Source organism: Lissotriton vulgaris, chromosome 7 (genome assembly GCF_964263255.1).
Source record: "Lissotriton vulgaris chromosome 7, aLisVul1.2, whole genome shotgun sequence".
NCBI lineage: Eukaryota > Metazoa > Chordata > Amphibia > Caudata > Salamandridae > Lissotriton > Lissotriton vulgaris.
The window spans coordinates 708,691,406-708,712,279 of NC_141695.1; the positions used below are offsets into that span (position 1 = coordinate 708,691,406).

At 45.2% G+C, this 20,874-nt stretch overlaps 1 protein-coding gene across 1 annotated transcript in view; it reads left to right on the forward strand.

Annotated features, from left to right (window-relative positions):
• The window catches only part of APOH (apolipoprotein H), a 410,334-nt gene that overhangs the window by 300,135 nt on the left and 89,325 nt on the right, over positions 1-20,874 (forward strand). The window contains exon 5 of the mRNA XM_086930939.1: positions 4,282-4,470. Coding sequence (XP_086787065.1) covers positions 4,282-4,470 — 189 coding nt within the window. The remainder of the gene's footprint in view (positions 1-4,281; positions 4,471-20,874) is intronic.

Sequence of the window (20,874 nt, forward strand, 5' to 3'; positions counted from 1 at the left end):
ATTGTTTGTTTTGTTTTTGACTGCTTCTGCATTTTTGGCGGGTGGGGTGTATTACACTATGTCTTACTTTTTCCTTGTTACTACTACTCCTACTCCTTACCCTAACCTTACTTCTACTGCTTCTCCTCATTCCTTTCATATGTTACCAGAACACGAACAGGCAAGACGTGTAGAATTCCGCAATAATTCCTTTATCCAGCTCCTCCATCAGCATCAGTTAGTGGTTAACACTACTAATTGTTGGGTGTGTGGGTTGATGCCACATACTACGGGTAAGGGAATTCCATATCTGGTGTTACCGTATAGTTCCCAAGGGTCAGCTCGAGCATTCCAAACAATGTTTCGAAGCGCACTGGGTTTCCACCCCACGCAAGAACAACGTTCCCCCAACTTTGGTCCTACCTCGTATCAGAGGCTGCTATCGATGGCTATAGAGGATATGGAAGATGAGATCCATGATCCTTTTCTTATCCCTAAAGAAGAGGTACAAGCCTATAGGGTCCTAAGTAGAGGGGAATATAGTATGTTCACTAATGAAAAGCAGCTTAAAAGCTCGTCTCCAATATGGGTCGTACCCCACACTGGTAATCTTTGTCTTGTGGGTCGTGGCTCGCAAGCCTCACTTGGGGCAAGTGCTTGCACTGAAAGTTACGTCCTGCCAATGTCCCCGTCCCCTGTGTTTCTGGCTGCCAAGGGTACATACTTTATCTGTCATGATCGTGCATACACATGGTTGCCCGCAGACTTCATGGGCTCATGTTTCGTTGCAAATCTGTTGCCTCCGACGTTTACTGTAGATGCCGATTATCATAAGACTAGAGTTGTACGAGGCGTAATTAGCGAAGAGGATACTGCCGGTCAAGAGGCAGGAGACTTTTTCAAGGGTTTCCTCCCGTTTTGGGGACCTATGGTTAATAGTAGGAACCTGAGACATTTGACTCGAGTGGTAGAATCGACAGCTAATATTACTGCCAGTGCCCTTGGTAATATCACCACAGAACTTCAGGCGGAGAGACTTATGACATTACAAAACCGTATGGTTTTAGATGTTGTCTTAGCAGATCGCGGTGGGGTATGTAAAGTGATCCATTCGAGCTGTTGCATTTTCATTCCAGATAATGCTCCTACTGTCTATCAAGCCATCTCGAAGTTGCATAAGATCTCCGAATCCATACACGTGGATGTAGGGGATTGGACGCTACTTGGTTGGTTTTGGGGCCTGATGTCGACTTGGGGTTGGAAGATTCTGACGATCATCGGGGTTGTGGTAGTGTTCCTGTTCACGTGTTGCCTTTGCGTGCAGTGTGGTCCTGCCTTATGTGGCCTCTGTGCTACAACGTGTATGAGACAACCATCTGTTACCAAGGGGACTCGATCGGACAGAGCTATGCTACAACGACATCTTGATGGTCTGATGAATATCGAATATGATTCCGACTAGTGCTTGCCTACATGAGGGCAAAAGGAGCGTCTGAGGTTCCGTGACAATTGTAAGTGGTGTTTTCGACTCGTACGAATATGGTCGAGTCTAGTATCTATGAACCGCAAATGACGAGTTTAGTAGGTGTGCGCAGTTTCGCTGTGCTAACTTAAACCGTTCGTTTGTTATGTGGGTTTCTCATCTGTACCCACGGGTTCCATCTTAGATACGGCATCCATTTTGTCTCTTGCCCTCAAGTAGCCAGCGAACGGATGCTGTCCGCTTCGCGACCCTGGGACTCCCAAGATATTTGCGGAAGACACATGTTCTTTGAAAGTGTCTTTATGACAAGGGGGTTGCTGCTGTAAGGCAGATGACGCCGCTCAAGGCTCATCTTACCGTACGGGCTTATTGTCTCAGCCGTGCATCTCATTAGGCACGTCCCTTTGATGCCTGTATCTCGTGCTTCTCGATACCTCCCCTTTTTTTTTACAACCTTTCCGATCTCCCTACTGTCCCCTCTGCACCTGTCTTTGTTCCTATTTCGATCTACTTTACTGCTGATTGGAATTTGCTAATGGTGGGAAGATGGGTTTTTACAGTTGGGACCCGCCAAATGTTTCCGCACTTATGATCCGGACCTTGTGTGTTTCAAAGTGATCTAAGCGACCCCTCTGAGAGCGACTTGTGGGAACCAGGACTATTGTGTATCATGTTATCCTATGGGTAAGAACTGTATAAAAGGAGCGATCCACAAATACAATTTGAAGCAGTCTCCCCGAACTACACTCGATGTACTTCCTGTGACTTCTGTGTTCCCTGCAGTAAATAAACCTTGACTCTTTGACGCCGAAGGAAGTGTCCCGTGTCTCTGTGACTTGTACGCCGGAGCAGGTTACCCACGAAGGTTTCAGGTGTTGTGCCCTGGCACCGCTGGGTCCAAAAGAACCCAGTCCTTCAGAGCCTAGGGCGGGACATCATTGCTTTACCCAGTCTCGCATCTCTGCCTGCAGCTCCATCGGCCTGCCACCACCTGACGTCTCCGCCCAGCACGCAGTAGCTCGTGCGACATCACGGGCCTATGCTAGGGTGGTGGTGGCGTGCGTGTGCTGCCTCATGTGCTTCTCCCATCCATCTCCACTTTACTCCGTCTCACTGTGTGCTTCTTTACTACCTTCTCCGTGTTGCTCTGTCTGTTCTGCTATGCCATCGACTCCGGTCTTCAGGTTCTTCTGTCTTGCCGTGTGCTTCTGTGCTCACCCCCCAAACCTTCTCCCAGTGCTTTCTCGCTGTGTGCATCTCTACCCCTTCCATGCTGCTTACTCATCTCCTTGTTGCTGTCTTGCCGCGTGCTTTTATGCTTTCTGCCACTTTGTCTTCTCACTGTGCCATATCCTACATGCATGTGTCATTTCTGTTCTTATGCACTATTTGCTCCAATTTATGGAAAGAGCTTTCTGTATGATCAAGTTTAAAAAAAAAACGTTAAGAATTAATCCAATTTTACCGCTTTATGCACCTCTCCTTTCATGTGTACTGTTAAAGTAGTTTGCCTAATAATTTGGATAAAAGCACTGTAATCAGTGAATAAATATACAAATAAATTAAGGTCGAGGGTAAGACAATACAGGAAAGGTACACCTCTAAGGCTATGTGGTATTAGATTCACCCCAGGCAGTGTTTCCAGCGTTTAAAGAAGTCTGTTTTATTCTAACCTTTCGATGCTCTGCTTTTTGGGGCACATACAATTTTGCAGCACATCCCGTAAAATGACAAGAAAGGAAGGAGTTCCATGGCAATCAACTGCTACCAAAAAGTCAAATAAATTATAAAGGCCGGAGAAATAGGCCACCAGTGCTGCGCAGCCGCCGCTCCAAAAACAGTGCCGCCTGGGGCGGACCGCCCCCCCCCCCCCCCCCCCCAGCTAAGCCGGAGGATGCACGGGGAGATTAAGTGAAGGCAAGGGGCCTGTAAGCAGTTTTGTGGGAAAGGTGAATGGGAGACACAGGAATATAAAGCGACAGACAAAGTTTCAGCTAAGAAGTAGGTACCTGTAAAAAACAAGACGTCAGCGTTTAGTTGCGACGGCCGCGAAATGGATCCAAAAAAACCAAGCTGGAGGCAGCTCGGGCGCAGCACGTCTTCCGGAGACGTGCGCGTTCACAGAGCACAATCGGCTCGGGCACAGGCCAGTAGCCGCTCGTGCACAGCTCTGTACTCCCTTGGCTGTGAGCACGGTGACTGTAATACTCGCTGCGGCAGCGCTTCGCGCTGCTAACGGCAGCGAGCCCTAAAGAAAACTATAGCAAACTAACATTAGAACAGGTAAGAAGAATTTGCCAGCATTGCAAGGACAAAAAACTAGAAGGCATTTTTTTATGTTAATTCTTTTTTTATAGGGTCGTTTGATTGTCCATAATGTCTTCTTGGTCACATATAAGGTGACAAAATTGCTTATCACACTTTTTTATTATAACTTTTCAACATGCTCTACAGCAGCCACACTTCTCTAAAACATAGCCTTATGACATTAGCATAGCTAATAGCTCTGGCTAAACACGTATACGGTCCCAATACGAGACCTATTGGCCATGCCAATGCTTGTTATATATTAGTGAGGGCCTGGCAGCTCCTACAAGTAATACATTTTTACAAAACCATGACAAAAGAAGCGTTTATACAGCCAAAATGCTGGCAGCCAACAACAGACATTTAATCTTTGATTGCGTGTTTTAATTTGCAGTTGTCATCCCTAATAATTGCTACATTGCTTACTTCCGACGTTGTTTTACATACCATATGCTCTGTCAGAATTAAAAAAAATGTCACAAAGAAGCTTATGTGTGTTTATTTTCTTCCAGCTGTTATATGTCCTCCTCCCCCCATTCCGGAGTTTGGAAAGATAGAGATTTCTAAAACACGGCCTAAAAACATATATAAATTCCAAGATGCTGTCCATTATGAATGCCTGGAAAAGTATGCATTGTTTGGAAATGACTCTGCAACCTGTGGTGCCGATGGAAATTGGAGTAGCATTCCCAGATGCATAGGTGAGAAACAAATGTTTTTGCTTTTATATGCAAATAGACACTTCCTTGTCCTTTTTTTAAAGGTAACTTTATTGGCATATAAGGATATTACAGAGATAGCGCATATCATTAGCCACCTTTAGATTTTCATTTTCGTCCTGCACTATTCCACGAACAAATAACTGATCCCATCAGAGTAGTGAGTCAGCAAACGCAGAAATGTCCATGGAGGAGGGCAAAAAAGGACGAAAAAAACATTATCTTGCCCTTTGTTATTAGATGAACTGCAGTTCTATTGAAGTTCCACATTTTTAAACTGCTGCTGATGCAAATTTTTATGTGGTGTATTTAACAAACCCACTATGGAACTAATTTAAGAGACATCTGTTTGGGTTTTCTATATTGTTGCACTTTTTGTACCACTTTGGTCCAAAGAGAACTCGATTTGTAAATAGAGGACGAAACAAGTTACAGAAGAAGTCAAGCAAAGAATATTTGTTCTGACGTGCCTAACAAAAAATACTTAGACTTCCACTTACAATACATTTCCATAAATTCTTCCGTCAGAAACAGTGAATTAAAATCAATCATGTATCAAGAATGCGACCTGCTTTCAAAAGGTGGTTGCCTGAGTCTAAGCAGATGATCTAAGCTTCAACGGTTAAACACAATTTTGAAGCTCACATCACTTAAAACTTTCAAACTCATATCTGTCTTGTGCATATAAGTTTCGACACATTCGCTTTGTGTTTTGGTAGCATCACCCATTAGTGTTTCGTTTGATATAACCCAATATTGCATTGCTCTCTATTTTGAAGAAACACTTTTTTATTAGGTATTTATAAATGAACCGAAAAGTCAACATGTACAAATACATAAGAGAGACTTAAATGAATAAATTACAGCCATCATGGCAGCGAAACATCTGTCAGTCATCGTCTTATATATTGACCACCCAGTGGTCCCCTGTCTGATGCCCTCTTTCCTTATGTGAGTGGTAGACTCAGTGTAATATTTGTTTGGGATGAGCCAGGTCTTTCCTTCTTTCATGAGTTCCAAGTGATCTTGAATATTTCCTCTGTCTGTTGGAGGTGGTTAAATCATTTTGTACATTGAGTGATGTTTCATCAACGTTGTTCTTCTTGTAGTGGGTAATTATCAGCCATTCTGTCATAATTTCTGAGCTTCACTTGGATGAAGGCATTTGCTGTGGATGGTCCTGTGGGAAATGCAGAGTGCCCTGAAGGAGGAGAATCTGACTAAGGGAACCACTGGAGTGTGTTCTTGGAGCACTACTTATGATTTTCCATGGGCAAAGGTGCTGAAGCTGTCTTGCTCCCACATTTTGCATTCTTTGCAGTTTTCACAATTGAAGTGCAGGGTCCTAAGGTACACAACATTTGTAGGGTCTACATGAAGCAGGTGATAGTAACCTGTTATTTCTGACTAACACCTATGATGTTATCTTCGCACATCCTGCCTATGTACTCCGTTGCATTTCGAATATTAATTTGAGTGCACATTTCTCATTTATAAACACATTTCATATATAATATTAATTGCACATGTATACTATTTTCTTTAATAAAGTTTGATAGTTTAGCAACAATGCATATATGTATTCACATAATTTATAATGCCTGATAGATTTAAGTGAAGGTGAATAAGATTAATATGTTAAGTCTTGCATTTGCCATAATTCAATGAGGGGACAGCCCTTTTAAAAATAATGAGAACATTGTATTTAAGCTGAACACGAGAAGGTAAAGAGGAAATCTTTGACTTACTTGGAGCCCACTTCGAGCAAACAGGAGCAATAAACACCCTTCTTGAAGGTCACAGGCAGGCATCTAGAAGCCAACCCTGGTTTATTGGCTTGCTGGGACATGATAGCTACTGATAAGAGATACATTATGACTTCCTTTACACAGAAAAGTTCTGCGGTAGGTGGGTCAGAGGTCACCTTATAAACTGACACAAGCCATTTTGATGCCAAGATGGCTTACCAGATGCAAGAAGGGAGGGGTTGGAGAATCCAGACAGTCTATATCTTTTCTAAAAAGAGAATTTTGAAGTCTAAACCACTATTACAACGCTGTAATTCGTTTTAATTCGATTTTGTTGATGCTGTTTTGTTAATTTTTAGAGTTATACTTGTAGACATTTTATGCACTAAGATGCGCATTTGACTTTAATAAAATCATAAACATATCCTTATTGTGCATTCTTTGATGTGTCTATTTATGGTGAAAAGAGATTCAGAACCTACTAAAAACAAATAATCCTGTGAAGTCTCACAGGACTGATAATTACCCAGATCGCATTATCCTCATGTAATGCTTAGGTGGTTTTTGAGCTACAGTGCACCAGGTTTTGTGGCTCTTGTTGGTATCGAGACTGCACTTTACAAATCAGATTAACATAACATAACTTTAACCAGAGAGTTTTAAAAATATAAATTCCTGGCCCTATTTTGAATGGGATTACAAAAACATATATCACCTAGCCAAGGAAATGTCTGTTAATGGTTTGTCATGGCATACAAGGTGTTTTTCTGGCTTAGTTCAAGTGAGACTCTAGAGAATGATTTGACTCTGTGGTCACAGGTAGAGATTTCAGATGGCTGTACAATAATACTGCTTCCATCCTTCACAGGTTGGTAACCCATTCTGGAAAAGTTAAATTTGAGGTGGTTCCTCTGAATCAGTTCATAAATGCCTTTGAAACAGTGGTCAAATTCTGCAGTTGAGATGCATTCATTGATGGTTCAGAGGCAGTGGTCAAGTCCTGAGGAGTCTAGATCCTCCGGTATGCCCTGTTTTGCATGTGTCAAGAATTCCTGTCATGCGAGGGGAGGAAAACGGTAACCAGCGAAAACGGACTACATCTCCCAGGATGCTTAGCGGTTGAGAGGTTATGTAAACAGGAGAGCTGTTACATAACTCAAGGAAAACACGCCCTTATGTAAACAGGAGAGCTGTTACATAACTCAAGGAAAACACGCCCTTATGTAAACAGGAGAGCTGTTACATAACTCAAGGAAAACACGCCCTATAAAGGGAGGAACCGGGAGGTACAACGCTGTCGGATATTGTGTTTACACCGACGTACCTGCTTCGTGAAGAGCAGCGTTCTGGAGTGGTGCTCCAGTAAGGCAAGAACGGAGGTAGGTCGAGTCGTTACTCCCTGGGCCGTGTCTTGCCCCATCGTCACCTGTGAAGGACCCGGAAGCTCTACCGGTCAACCATTGAGCTTCGCTTTTTGACTCGGCTGAGTCAAAGCGCAGTGGCGCTTATGCTGGTTGGAGTCGTAACTCCCAGCCCGACCAGAGATACAGGGACTGCCAGCTGTAACGCACACCAGGAGGTGTTTGCCGCGTTACAGACTCGGAAGTCCACAGGATCGATCGAGCGGCTGCTCTCGGTTCAGTCTTCTTGCTTTTGATTGGGGTATCGGTGACGCATCACCAGGAGGTGACTCCGCGTCCCGGTGCAGTCTGAGGAAGAGGTTGAGCGGCTGCTCCCTTCAGGTAGAGACCCCGGCTGGGTGTTTCCCTGACTCCTCGATTCTCCCCAACACTCTTCGTGCCCCTCACAGCCTACCGATTGGCATTGTCGGCCATTTCATTTCTGCCCTCTGTTGGCATACGCCGGGATCGGCGTATATGCAGAGGACGGTTAGGACCATCCGTGCTGTGGGCTGGTAACGTACTTAGCCTGGAGGATTCCAGTGACTATAACTTTTGTTTACTCTTTGTATTATTTGTGCCTTCATTAAAATAACTAACCCTTCACAAGTGGTTGCGTCCTCATTATCGTGTCTGTTAAACGATCCTGAGACGTTCAGGGCGTTACAGCATGACCGGTGTGTCACCGGTATAGCTGTATGACTTTCAAGCTTGGATGTGCTGTAGCTTTCTAGTTTCCTTCTTGATTGTCAAAGGAAATTACAAGTTCTCTTAGTAGCTACAGACCCTACACCCTGCACTTAATATACACATGGAAGGTGGCAAGTGTATCATTAATAGGGGCTTAGTTAGGAGGAAAAAGATACAAATGGCTGTAAAAGCCTCAGCAATATTGGTAGTTCTTGATTTAAGATGTCAAAAGGTACAGTAGTTAAGATAATGCAAGTCACCAATACAAACCCAAGTCAGGGTTGATAAAGAATCCAGCATACCGTTTTGCAGGCGAGAAAATCCAGTAATGAAAACTGCTACATATAATGGGAGCAAAAATTAATGGACAAAAACATTTAGTTGGGTGAAATATAAGGATGTGAAAGCCTTACTGCATGTCCTTTTCTGACCACAGTCTTCTTATAGATCATGTAGGCAAGAAAGACACCTGAAAAAAAGGTTAGCATCTTGCACCGGGATTCTCTGACAACAAACACTAGTCATGCTCACTTCTGCAGGTGAATGGCATTTCCCAGAATCAGCAGGCATAAAAAAAAGATTTTTGACATCTTTCCTATGTGCTACCATATTTTGCTCACTGACTCTTCAGACTGGGGATCCACACCACCGAAAAGAACCTTGCATGCTCTTGCAGCTACTGAGATGCCGACACTGGCTTTACAGAGCTGAAGTAGACTCTTCATCACACACCAAACACAAGGACGAAAGACATGCTGCCTTCCCCTCTCTGGACATTAGGCTAAACACCCAAGCTGCTGCCTCTGGTGAGTCTCATTCCAGGGCATGCCTTCTTTAAGCAGTATGCACCCCTGAAGCTCTGGGTTTCTAGGTATGCCCCTGAAAAAACATGATCCAACAATAGGGCATGGACTGAAGAAGCATTTTCCGAAGAACATTTGCTGAATGGATAACCTTTCAAATATATCAAAAGGTGAAAACCGCATTAAAAGGTTTGGAAAACAGTTTTTGAACCTCATATTCAAATTGACATTGCATCATGAAAGGAGGTGGTTCGGATGGTATACAATGATTTGGATCAGAAACATTGTTATCATTGTGAAGTATGGAAGATAGGATGAATTCTTCAAGTGTGAGGAAACTTCAGAGGAAAGCCAACAGCATTTACTTGATGAGTGATGATAAATGGACACAAATATAATGGTTGAAAATTGACAATTAACATGTAAACAGGAAAAAAGTGGGAGGATAGCCACACTTTGCACCAGTTCACTCTTGGTTTGCCAATTGGACGGAGGGTGATAATGAAGAGACAGCTTGTTTAATGCCTAGGGTTTTCAAAAGAGCTTTGCAAAACAATATTGGGTTCAGAACTTATTGTAGGTCATAATCCATGAAGACAAAACATGTCTGGCAGAAAGTATTAGCCATTATTTTCAGCTGTAGGTATCATATGAAAAGGTGAAACATGCCAATTGTAAATATTATTACTAGAAACTCTTCAGAGGGCCTGCTGAAATTCCATTGTGAAAACAGTGCCACCGATAGAGGGTGTAAACATCCAAAAGTTTGGAATGCAGTGATTGTTTTGAACATAAATGGGACAAGTGAGGACATATTTTAAACATCAGATTGATCTGCAAGTGGCCAAAGAGAATGCAAAACAAAATCTAACATGGTCTTAACTCACCTGTGGCCTGAAAGAGTGGAATCCTACCACCCACATGCATCTCATCAAGCTATAGTTGTTTGGGAGAAATACAAATAGCTTGAAGGCTATCTGAAATACAGATTGTTATGTTATATAAGTTGGGTTTTAAGATGGAAAATCCTCTATCTATTTTGGATTCACTCTAAGAAAGAATGAACAATTACAACCACATGGTAAGAAGGGACAATAGGTTGGTACTAACTGACGACAATGAAATAATGCATCATCCAGAAGAATCTTTAATCTAGAAATATAGGTTATGGTGGGGGTGCTAGGTGGCGCACATCCAAGATGGCCCCACACCTGTGAGGCTCCCGAGGTTCGGTGAAGAAATCCACAAAATATCCGAGTATCTAGCAGTAATTTCAACTTGCTGATGTAACCTGCCTACAAATCAGATCCTACTGCCATGCTGGGTGAAAGATTGTGGCTCCTGGGTGCATGGCTGTGCTCTGGCGGGACTGTTTCTGCTGCGGGTGTGGAGGTGGGCACTTAGGCTGGAGCCTTGATTGGCTGCCGCCTCTAAGCTAGTCCCCTGGTTCCCACGTGATCCTAGACCTGCCGACTCCAGAGATTGATCTGAGCCTTCTGCGAGGTGCCGTTCTCCTGCCCGCCTTGCTCTTCACGGTCTACGCCTTGGACCATCGGCCTAACAGATACCAAGATGGTGAGCCGCGCACCTATTACAGGGTTACGGATCGGCATCTCCCCGGGCCTCCCCTCCGGTAGCACAGTTCCTCTGCACACCGGACTAGCCAGCGAGGTCTGACTCATTGAGACCGCATGGCCAAGGGCGGGCGCGGCGACTGATTGTCCCCTACACGGACCATGCACAATTTGTATAAATGGGCCGGAGCTCCTAGTCTCTCCCGTTACCTTTGACCGACACTGCACCTATCCATTGTGGAGTGCCTAACATCCGCGTGTGAGAACTATCATTACGCTGGAGTGGCCCTGCGACAAACATCCGTCTCTGCATGGGAAACCGCCAGTAACGCCTACTTTGCTGAGGCCGCACTATTTGGGAGCTGGCCAGAACCTTAACTATCCCCCACATGGGCTTGACTCAACTGACACATGTAAATAGACAATCTTACACGTTTCCATCCCATCGACGGAGACGTTCTACCTCGTACTGAATGGGCCGCGCTGTGCCTATCCACCAGTAAACACCCGATGCCCGCGTGAGCAGTTTGCCAATACACCATCGGGCCCCAGGGAGCGAAATCACCTGCAAGCGGCACTCTGCCTCCTTACGCCTGAAGGAGGAACTTGTCCTCACGTGCCTGTACACTTGGATATTGATCCCCTTTCCTTACCTGGCACCTCAACGGAAGAAATTCTACGCATAGTACTGGAGTGCTCCCTGCTTTCACGTGGCCTATTCAGATTCATCATCGGATACTAGCCTGAGGCCTGAGGTTTTTCTCGCACGACTGCCGCGCACTGCAAGTACCATTAAGAGGCTGACTCCTGGGATCCTTTCTACTGATGCTCTGCCGACTCAGATGCGGTCTTTTCTTGGCACACATCCTGGCCCAATCACGTCTAACTCCACCTCTGGTACACCTGCAGGTATAGACTCTACATCCTTTCACGGCCTGGTGGTCGCTGCTGTCTGCATGTGCAATTTTCCACACAGTTACATTACACACTTCTTGGGAAGCCTGAGATCCTAGACCATGCCACTGTTTCCCCACTGTTTTGACGGGTGACGCAACGCAATGGGGAAACCTGACAACTGGCAGCCCAGACTGACATTTGAAGCCAAAAAAGCTGCGACGTGTTCCACTTCAGTAGACTCTGAATCAACTGACATGGATCAAAGCCAAACGTCCTCCCAACATCCTAGTGATGACATCAAGACACTTCTTTTGACCGTCCAGCATAGTCTTTCGGACCTGTCCGGGAAGATGGATACAATGAACAATCGCCTTGACTTCCTTATACTCAAGTTTGACAAGCACGATGGGCAGCTTAAGGAGGCCAAACGCCGCATCTCTGAGAATGAAGATGCCACCTCTCAGTTGCAAGACCAGGTAACAAACATGGACAAACTGTTAAGTCATAGCGGCTAAAAATGAGGACATTGAAGCTCGAAGCCGCCGCAACAACAGGCGCTTATTAGGCTTACCAGAAAGCACCAATACAGGTCGTATGGAGGACTACGTTGAACGTCTCCTGAAAGGATCACATGGTACAGCCTCCTTTTCACCTCATCTTTATGTGGAACGCGCACACCGCTCCCTGGGGCCACGTCCCCTACCAGGAACCACCCCAAGACCCATTATTGGCCGACTTCTTAATTACAGGGACCAAGACATTGCGCTACAAAAAGCCTGTGAAGTAAAACCGCTGCAATTTGAAGGCAATACGTTCCCCATATACCCCGATTTTACTCTTGTAGTTCAGGAGGCGCGTCCGGAAATTTCTTCCTGCAAAGCAAAAACTCCGCAAGGCGAACATAGACTACACTCTTCTATACCCTGCAAAGCTCCGGATTATTCATGAAGACCAACACATCATCTGCACAAACCCACAGCAAGTAGAAGACTTCCTGAAAACGGCTTTGAAACGTTCGTCGAGACGAGACCATGATTCCAGATCTCCCTCGCCAACTGGCAGCTAACTAGTACCACGATGAGATTGTTCTGATTCCTCAATTGACCGCCACAAGACATCATGAGATGAGAACTTCCTGTTGTACTGTTTCTTATACTGTGGTCCCTTCGCTAATATGTTGCTAGATGGCCCATTGTTACTGCTGACTGGTCCTAGACAGATAAGTGCCCTAGTGGCTTTGAATACTGTAAATGTTTTCGTTGTATATTTGAAACTGCGTTTATGTACAACTGGTAGATATCTTTGATACATCACTGAGCACCCCTCCCCCATGTTGCTCGATCTTACCCTGGGGACTACGTTGCAGTAATGTTGGGACATGGGAAGGGTCTAGTGCCCATTTGGCGCCCCCCCCTTTGGGAACTCCCCCTTGTATTTTTGTTATTTGTGTTGTTGTTTGCTGGCACATCTTGTTACTATCCCGGTCTTACTGGGCTCGTGGACAATTACTGACATACTGGGAAGCATTGGGTGGGCGGCTGTATACCGGCACGATTGGGGTGCCGTTTGTTGGAGGGTGGTTTCGAGACTTGCATGTGTTTCATTGTCAGCTCAATTGGGGGGTTCTTCTTGTTGGAGGGTGGAAGGGGTGGGAATGGTTCTAATTGTTCTGTCACATGTAAGGCACATGTCTTTCAATGCCCTAAATTTTGCATAAATAACTGTACTCCCTTTAAACAATCACATCAGTTACACGTCCCCTATTTCCTATTACAGCACAAACTGATCCCCTAAGTATCAAGTTACTCATGTGGAATGTCAGGGGACTATGTGAACCTCGTAAAATCCTAGCATATTTGGACCGTCATCATATGCAAATTGCCCTACTTCAGGAAACCCACATGGACCCCTGCTGCCCCTCGTGCTATGGCAGTAGATGGGGCTCCGCACGGACATTCTCATCCTATTCGACATACTTTCGAGGTACGCTCATATTAGTTAAAAGAAAATATACCATTTATACTAGGTGGCACATACAGCAACATGTCTGGCCACAGCTGCATAATGTGCGGTACTTTGGGCACACAATTGGTTACCTTGACGTGTAGCTATGGCCCTAATCAAGATGATCCCAATTAATTCAACTCTCTCTGGGGACGCATATTGGAAATAGGCTCCACACATGTATTGTGGGGGGAGATCTCAACACGACTCTATGCCCAGCAGCTGACCGGTCTACACCCTTGCCACACCACTACACTAACGCACGGGAAACGTCGTTTACAACGCGGTCGTTACATCGCAATGTCATTACATCACGGTTTTTAGAAAGCAAGTCATTACAACGACTTGCACTGGATGGCGCTCTAAGACAAGGAATAGAATAATTTACTATCCAACACCTTTCCTACTGTATGTAGACTGGAGTTGGAATAGTAAATTATACTACTCCTAAATCCAGCGCCCTCCAACGCAAGTCGTTGTAACGACTTGCATTGTAAAAACCGCGATGTAATGGCATGCGATGTATTAGCTTGCGTTGCAATGTGAAACAACCCTAACGCACACGAGGCCCTCTCTGGGATAGTTGAAGAACATGGCCTCGTAGATGCATGGAGGTACACACACCCTACTGAGAGAGGGCACGTTTTATACAGCAGGTCATGCCACGTGGTCTCGGTTAGATTACTGGCTCTGTTCGCGAGGAACGACCCCCTGGATTCAATTGGGTTCTCAATTGACCCGTACATATTCAGACCACGCTCCTGTGTGTCTTGAGATAGCTCCAACCTACTCAGTTGCCACCCCTCATTGCTGGAGATTACTGCCCGAGACAATACTAGACACAGTTTTTCAGGCTGAACTGGAGGAGGAGATCACGGATTTCCATGTCAGAAATAAAGGGTCTGTAGATCAGATGGGCACAAATTGGGAGCTCTTTAAGGTCACTGTTTGTGGCATAGGCATGCCCAAGAGTTTCGGAGTACTTTGTGACATCAGAAGGAATTTGCAGTGTTTAGAGGGCGAGATTAAACGATTGGAAGCTGACATGCGGAACAATACTTGTGGCACACACCAGGCTTTGCTTCGGGAAAAACGTACAGACTACATAACCACTGCAGACCACGAGGTGAAGTTCAGGGGCAAGTATTTTATTGCCCGCCGCTATGGGGAGGATGAAAGACCTGGACGCGCCTTGGCTAATGATATTAAGCAACCTCGTTTTTCTAATTATGTGGTTGATGATGAGGGCGCGCGATATAGGGATGGTCACGATATACTAAACACATTCACCACTTTCTACGCAAATCTGTATAAATCAAAACGTACTTCCCCCCAGGATTTTGCACTTATTTTTGGAGATATTACTCTAGGCTGGTTAGGTGACACACAACATGAATTCCTACCCGCGCCGTTTGAGGATGATGAGCTTCGGGCAGCCATCATGCAGATGAAATCAGTCAAAACTCCAGGATCTGATGGACTACCCATTGATTATTATAAATCCTACATTGATCAGCTACTCCCAGTGCTGAAAGAGGTTTTTCTTGAAGGTCACGAGACACACATTCTTTCTGCCTCAATGAGGGAGGCCCTCATCACGTCCTTATTAAAGCCAGGCAAACCTGCAGACCGCTGTGAATCTTACAGACCCCTTTCCCTTAAAAATACAGACCCTAAGATTCTTGCTAAATTTTTGGTGAATTACCTGAGCATCCTACTAGATAAACTGGTCCTTCCTGACCAGGCAGGACTCATTCCTGGGAGAGCGACATCCCACAACCTTAGAACCGTATTCTCCATTTTACAAATGGTCGATCCTAAACTGGAGCTGGTGGCAGTCTTTTTAGACGCCTCCAAGGCTTTTGATTCGGTGGAGTGGGATTACCTCTTTACTGTCTTACAATGTATGGGACTATCCATTGGCTTCCTTTCTCGGGTCTGATTGTTGTATACCTCACCAACGGCAATAGTCTTGATCAACGGGCACATCTCACCCTCCTTCTCCCTATCCCGAGGCACCCACCAGGGATGTCCCCTCTCCCCTATCCTCATTGCCCTAGTGATGGAACCATGGGCAGCAAAGATTAGGCAACACTACAAGTATGTAGGCCTTCGTTGCCTCTTACGTTCTATTCTCATCTCCCTTTATGCAGACTATGTAACCCTCTACATAAAAAACCCTTGTCAAAATTTAAATCCACTCATGCGTGAGTTTGTTAAATTTGGCGGCCACTCCAGTATTAATAATAACTGGACTAAATCACAAATATTTCCAATGACCAGTGCTGCCACTTCCTTTGAAACAGATTATCCCCTTGTGTGGTGCGAGGACAAGGTTAAATGCTTGGGAATCTGCGTTGCAGCAGACCGGTATGAGCTTCTGCGTCTTAACTATGGCTATGCCATGGAACACGTCATTGGCTGTATTACTCAATGGATAGCACTACCCTTAACTAGGGCCCGTCGCATATCCCTCATAAAAATGGCTATCCTTCTCAAATTTCTATATTTATTCCTCAACATTCCTTATGATCCTGGTCGTCACTTCTTTAGTGCTCTCCGATCTGAACTGATTATATTGGTATGGGGTGGTAAACAGCCACGCATTCAATGGGACACACTTGTGGGCCTTAAGCGCAGGGAGGCCTTGACATTCCGAATTTTGAATTATACTATACTAGCAGCCCGTCCCGACGCTGTCCGGGAGCAATTAGGCTTCAGGACCCCCGCCCGCCCCGACGTTGTCCGTGGGTCCCCCAGAGCCTTCCTCCATATATTGCAGTATTATACCTCTATGTTTACTTTGTACGCTTTTGTAACCTGCACACGTCACTTTTTCCTCCTGTAATGCAGTATTATACCTCTATGTTTACTTTGTATGCATTTGTAACCTGCACACGTAACTTTTTCCTCCTGTAATGCACCGTTTGGCTCACTTTTGTAATGCTTTGTTTGCTTCCTCTTGCTCGCGATGTACTCTTTTGTAACCTGCACACATAACTTTTTCCTCCTGTAATGCACCGTTTGGCTCACTTTTGTAATGCTCCGTTTGCTTCCTCTTGCTCACGATTGTCATTTTTGCTTCATTTTCCCGCCGCTCACTGCTCCTAAATAAATAAATAAATAACCTACTTCATCCGCCGCTCACCGCTCCTCCCCGCCTGTCCGCTGCTCCTCACCGCCTGTCTGCCACTCCTCACTGCCTGTCCGCCGCTCCTCACCGCCCCTCACCGCCTGTCCGCCGCTCCTCCCTGCGCCATGTCCGCCGGTCCTCCTCGCACTCCTGGACGCCGCTCCTCCCCGCGCTCCCCACGTCAGCTCGCACGTCGCGGCCGGCGCTTCTTCCAAGGGACTACGTTTGTTTTTTTTTGGTAAATTTTTTAAATAACGTATATTTATTACGTTTCTATAGCCTATGTCCATCTGCACACCCTGACAATTACAACGATGTATCGGGTGAGTGGATTGGCGCTGTGGTTCCCGAGTTTACCCGCCTCAAAGGTTCTAAGTTCTTCCTTTATAATAGTAATATAGATAAGAGCGCAGGCACACTTCGCTCACTATTGATTTAATTCACCTCGTTATACTCCTCATGCCTCCACTAAACATTGGTTTGCGGACCCTATCCCACTGCATGGCGTTTTACTCTTCAGTGTTGAGCCTCGGGGACGTAGCCCCACCTCTGTGGACTGCACGAAAAAAGCCTGGGCTCGCATCTTGGAACACACGTCCGAATCCTGCCTCTCTTCCCCCTTTCTCCCACTCACCTATCACCCAGATGTGGCATTATTGGAGGAAGGCATATTTAGGAAGATGGCATGCACACAGAATATTCAATGTCAGAGGCAAGTTCTGCACTCTCCAGCAAATGTGTTGCGATCACCCTCCATCAACCATGGACACCTTTCTTTATGCTCGTCTTCATCAAGGCATACAGGCATGTCACTCCACATTCCCTTCTGAACCGAACACTTTGACACCACTGCACCAAATCTTGCGCGCAGACTCCGCTTCACACTTGGTATCCACACTTTATCACACCTTGTATGTAGATAATGATTACTCGCCATGCGTCTCTCGTGCTAAATGAGGGGCAGAGCTAGACCAGGACGTAATCGATGAACAGTGGGCGTACTGCTGCAAGCAGAGGGAGCAGGTCTCCTCCAATAGCAGGCTCCATGTCATACACTACAGATTCCTCCACTGCAGTTATTACACCCCGGTCAGGCGTTCCATTTTCGGCTTGCCCAGCTCTGATAGATGCGACAGATGTCAGGCAGAACATCCAGATTTTTTACACCTGGCATGGGGGGATTGCCCCCATGGCCATCTTTCATTCGGTTAGCCTAGAGGAATCCCGGGCAGAAATTTTAAAGATTAAATCAGGTTCTCCTTTTGATCCCTGCCCTCCCTTTGTCCTTCACACAATGGTGGATATTGCCAATCCCATCATAAATAGCATTATCAATTCCTCACTCAATCTTGGCTTAGTCCCTGAAGAATGGAAACTTGCAGCAGTGAAGCCCCTGCAAAAAAAACACCTTTTTGGAGGCCAACAATATATGGCACCCTAACCAAGCTGGTTTTAGGTCTCAACATTCAACGGAATCAGCCCAGATTTTCACTTCTGAAACTCAAAGGGCTGCAATGGATCAGGGAAAGAAGGCGGTCTTGGTTCTTCTAGACCTGTCCGCGGCGTTCGATACGGTCTCACATGTCATCTTGGTGGACTGTTTAGCCACGGCAGGGATAGCTGGAAATGTGCTGGGCTGGCTAAAAAGCTTCTTAGCAAACAGGCGACAAGAGGTCACCTTAGGTCAGTTTAGGTCTGATGAAAAACGTCTCACTTCGGGAGTGCCTCAGGGCTCCCATCTGAGCCCGACACTCTTTAATGTATATATGGCCCCCCTGATTGCTTTTATATCATCCTTTAATATTAATACCATTTCGTATGCGGATGATACGCAGCTCATCCTGGTGATGGAGGATGACACCGGTGAGGCTGAAAGGAAGCTTAAAAACTGCCTAAAAGCTACATTCCAATGGATGAGCGCGAACCATCTTAAATGCAATTCAGGGAAAACAGAGATCGTGCCATATGGAAAAGGGAATCTGTTTAATCCCTCATTATGGTGGCCGGAGGATGCTACCGTCCCCCCCAAACACTATTCTGTCAGCCCGAAATCTAGGGATCAGATTTGATTCCTCTCTGACTTTTAAACATCAAGCAGTGGCGGTGGCAGGAACATGTTTCGGCATCATAAAAGGGCTCAGAAAATTCTTTGACCTAATACCACTCCCGGCACGTAAAATGGCTGCAGTAGCACTTATAACATCACACCTTGACTACTGCAATAGCCTATATGCAGGGACAAACAGGACGGTCTGCCACAAACTGCAAATGGTACAACATGCAGCAACAAGACTGGTGCTAGGATGGAACAGAAGAACTTCAGCTACAGCAGCAATGGACATACTACATTGGCTGCCGAAGCATAAACGGGTCCTTTTCATAGTCCTTCTAATCACCTTCAGGGCCTTCCATGGGAAAGGACCCAGCTACATTCAGAGTATGTTTAGACACTACATCCCCTCGTGTAACCTGCGATCTCAAAAAGATAACCTCCTCACCATCCCTAACTTCAAACTGAAAACGAGAGGAGGAAAGGCCCTGGCAGTCTTGGGTTCTAAGGCCTGGAACTTTCTCCCGTCGTCCCTCCGTCAAATTGGATTAGAAACAGATTTCAGAAAGACCCTAAAAACAAGGATATACAATCTATCCGACACCATGTGCAAAAGCCTAATCTGAATACGCAGATTTCCTTCTACCATCAGCTAGACTCCCCACTTTCTGCCTATCCCGTCTAAAGCGCCAAGATGCTCCTTGGAGTGAAGGCTGCGCTATATAAGAACTTTTTACATTTACATGTCCGGGTACTTTGCTTTTGGTGCCAGGTCCTCACGGCCCAGGATTCTATGACTTCCGCACCCATCTCCAGATCACCACTTATCACACTCCTAGGGTATAATGAACATATTCCTGTCACGTATAGGAAATTTGTGTCCTTTTGTTTAGTGTTGGCTAAGCGTTGAGTGGCCTGTAGATGGGCCGTGGCCGAGCACCCTAGTTAATGGAATGGCTAGGCGACATGATCCTTTGGCAAGATCAACTCTGCACATAGCTGAATTACTCCCCCATTCCTCACGCCCCCGTGACATTTGGGGCCCGCTGCAGTCATACCTGCTAGGACACCCTACCATTGCTACCGATGTGCCATGAGGCCTACACGCTTGCTGCAGTTAGACACAACATGTCCCCCTCTGGAAGGGGATCTGCTGTATGTGCCCTCACCCGTTTTTGTCCAATATATATTCCAGGGCGGTCCCCTCCTGACCCCCTCTGTGGGCATATGATTAGTGTAACAACTGTACAGGATACCCTGACATTGCTATATACAGTATATACAGTATTACTACAAGTTTGTAATGTATTTTGGTACCCATTGACATCCATTTGCTCCAATTATTACAGCTCTCTATTTGATGAATGTATCTTGATGCTGCTCATAACGCAATTGTACTCTTGCTGTAGATGCTGATGTACTGATTGTATCTTATTGATGGAAGTTTAAAATAATAAAAAAAATATATAGGTTATGGTAGACCTATTGAGTAAAGAAAAATCCTCATCTGGTTAGATAACTGTTCTTACATTGGAGATTTTGTAGCCATTGTAAATTCCTATGCTCAGTATGATTTTCAGAGGGTTCCTTGTGCCCATCAAAAGGTGTCTCCATCAGGAATAAGCCATTTTCATAGTGACTCCCTTTCTATAACCAAATAGTTGTGTTCACTTTCTGACAAAACAGGGGACAAATAGAAAACATGTTATTTGTATCTATAACTTTATTGTGGTTTTAACAAGACAGCTCTCTGTCCTTTTTTAGAAGCACAACCCAAATGGCATTGAAGATTATCAAATGCCCAATCAGGGTGTGGAAAGTCGTTTTTTTACTTGCCACTTATATGCAGGAGATGCTATGTATCTTGCAGATCGAGTTTGGTGAATATTTGTGCTACTTGTACTGATTCCACAATGCCTCTAAAAAGAGGTAAAAATACTAATCCTTGAGTGTTATTTGACTTAAACATCAGTAGTAATACTGGGTCTTAGATCTTGATCGTTCTTCAGAACAAAAAACAGGGGTGCTAAAAATTTAGATAAACGTGCAATAAATCAATTTTTCAAGTTCCCCTGTAAATAGACCTT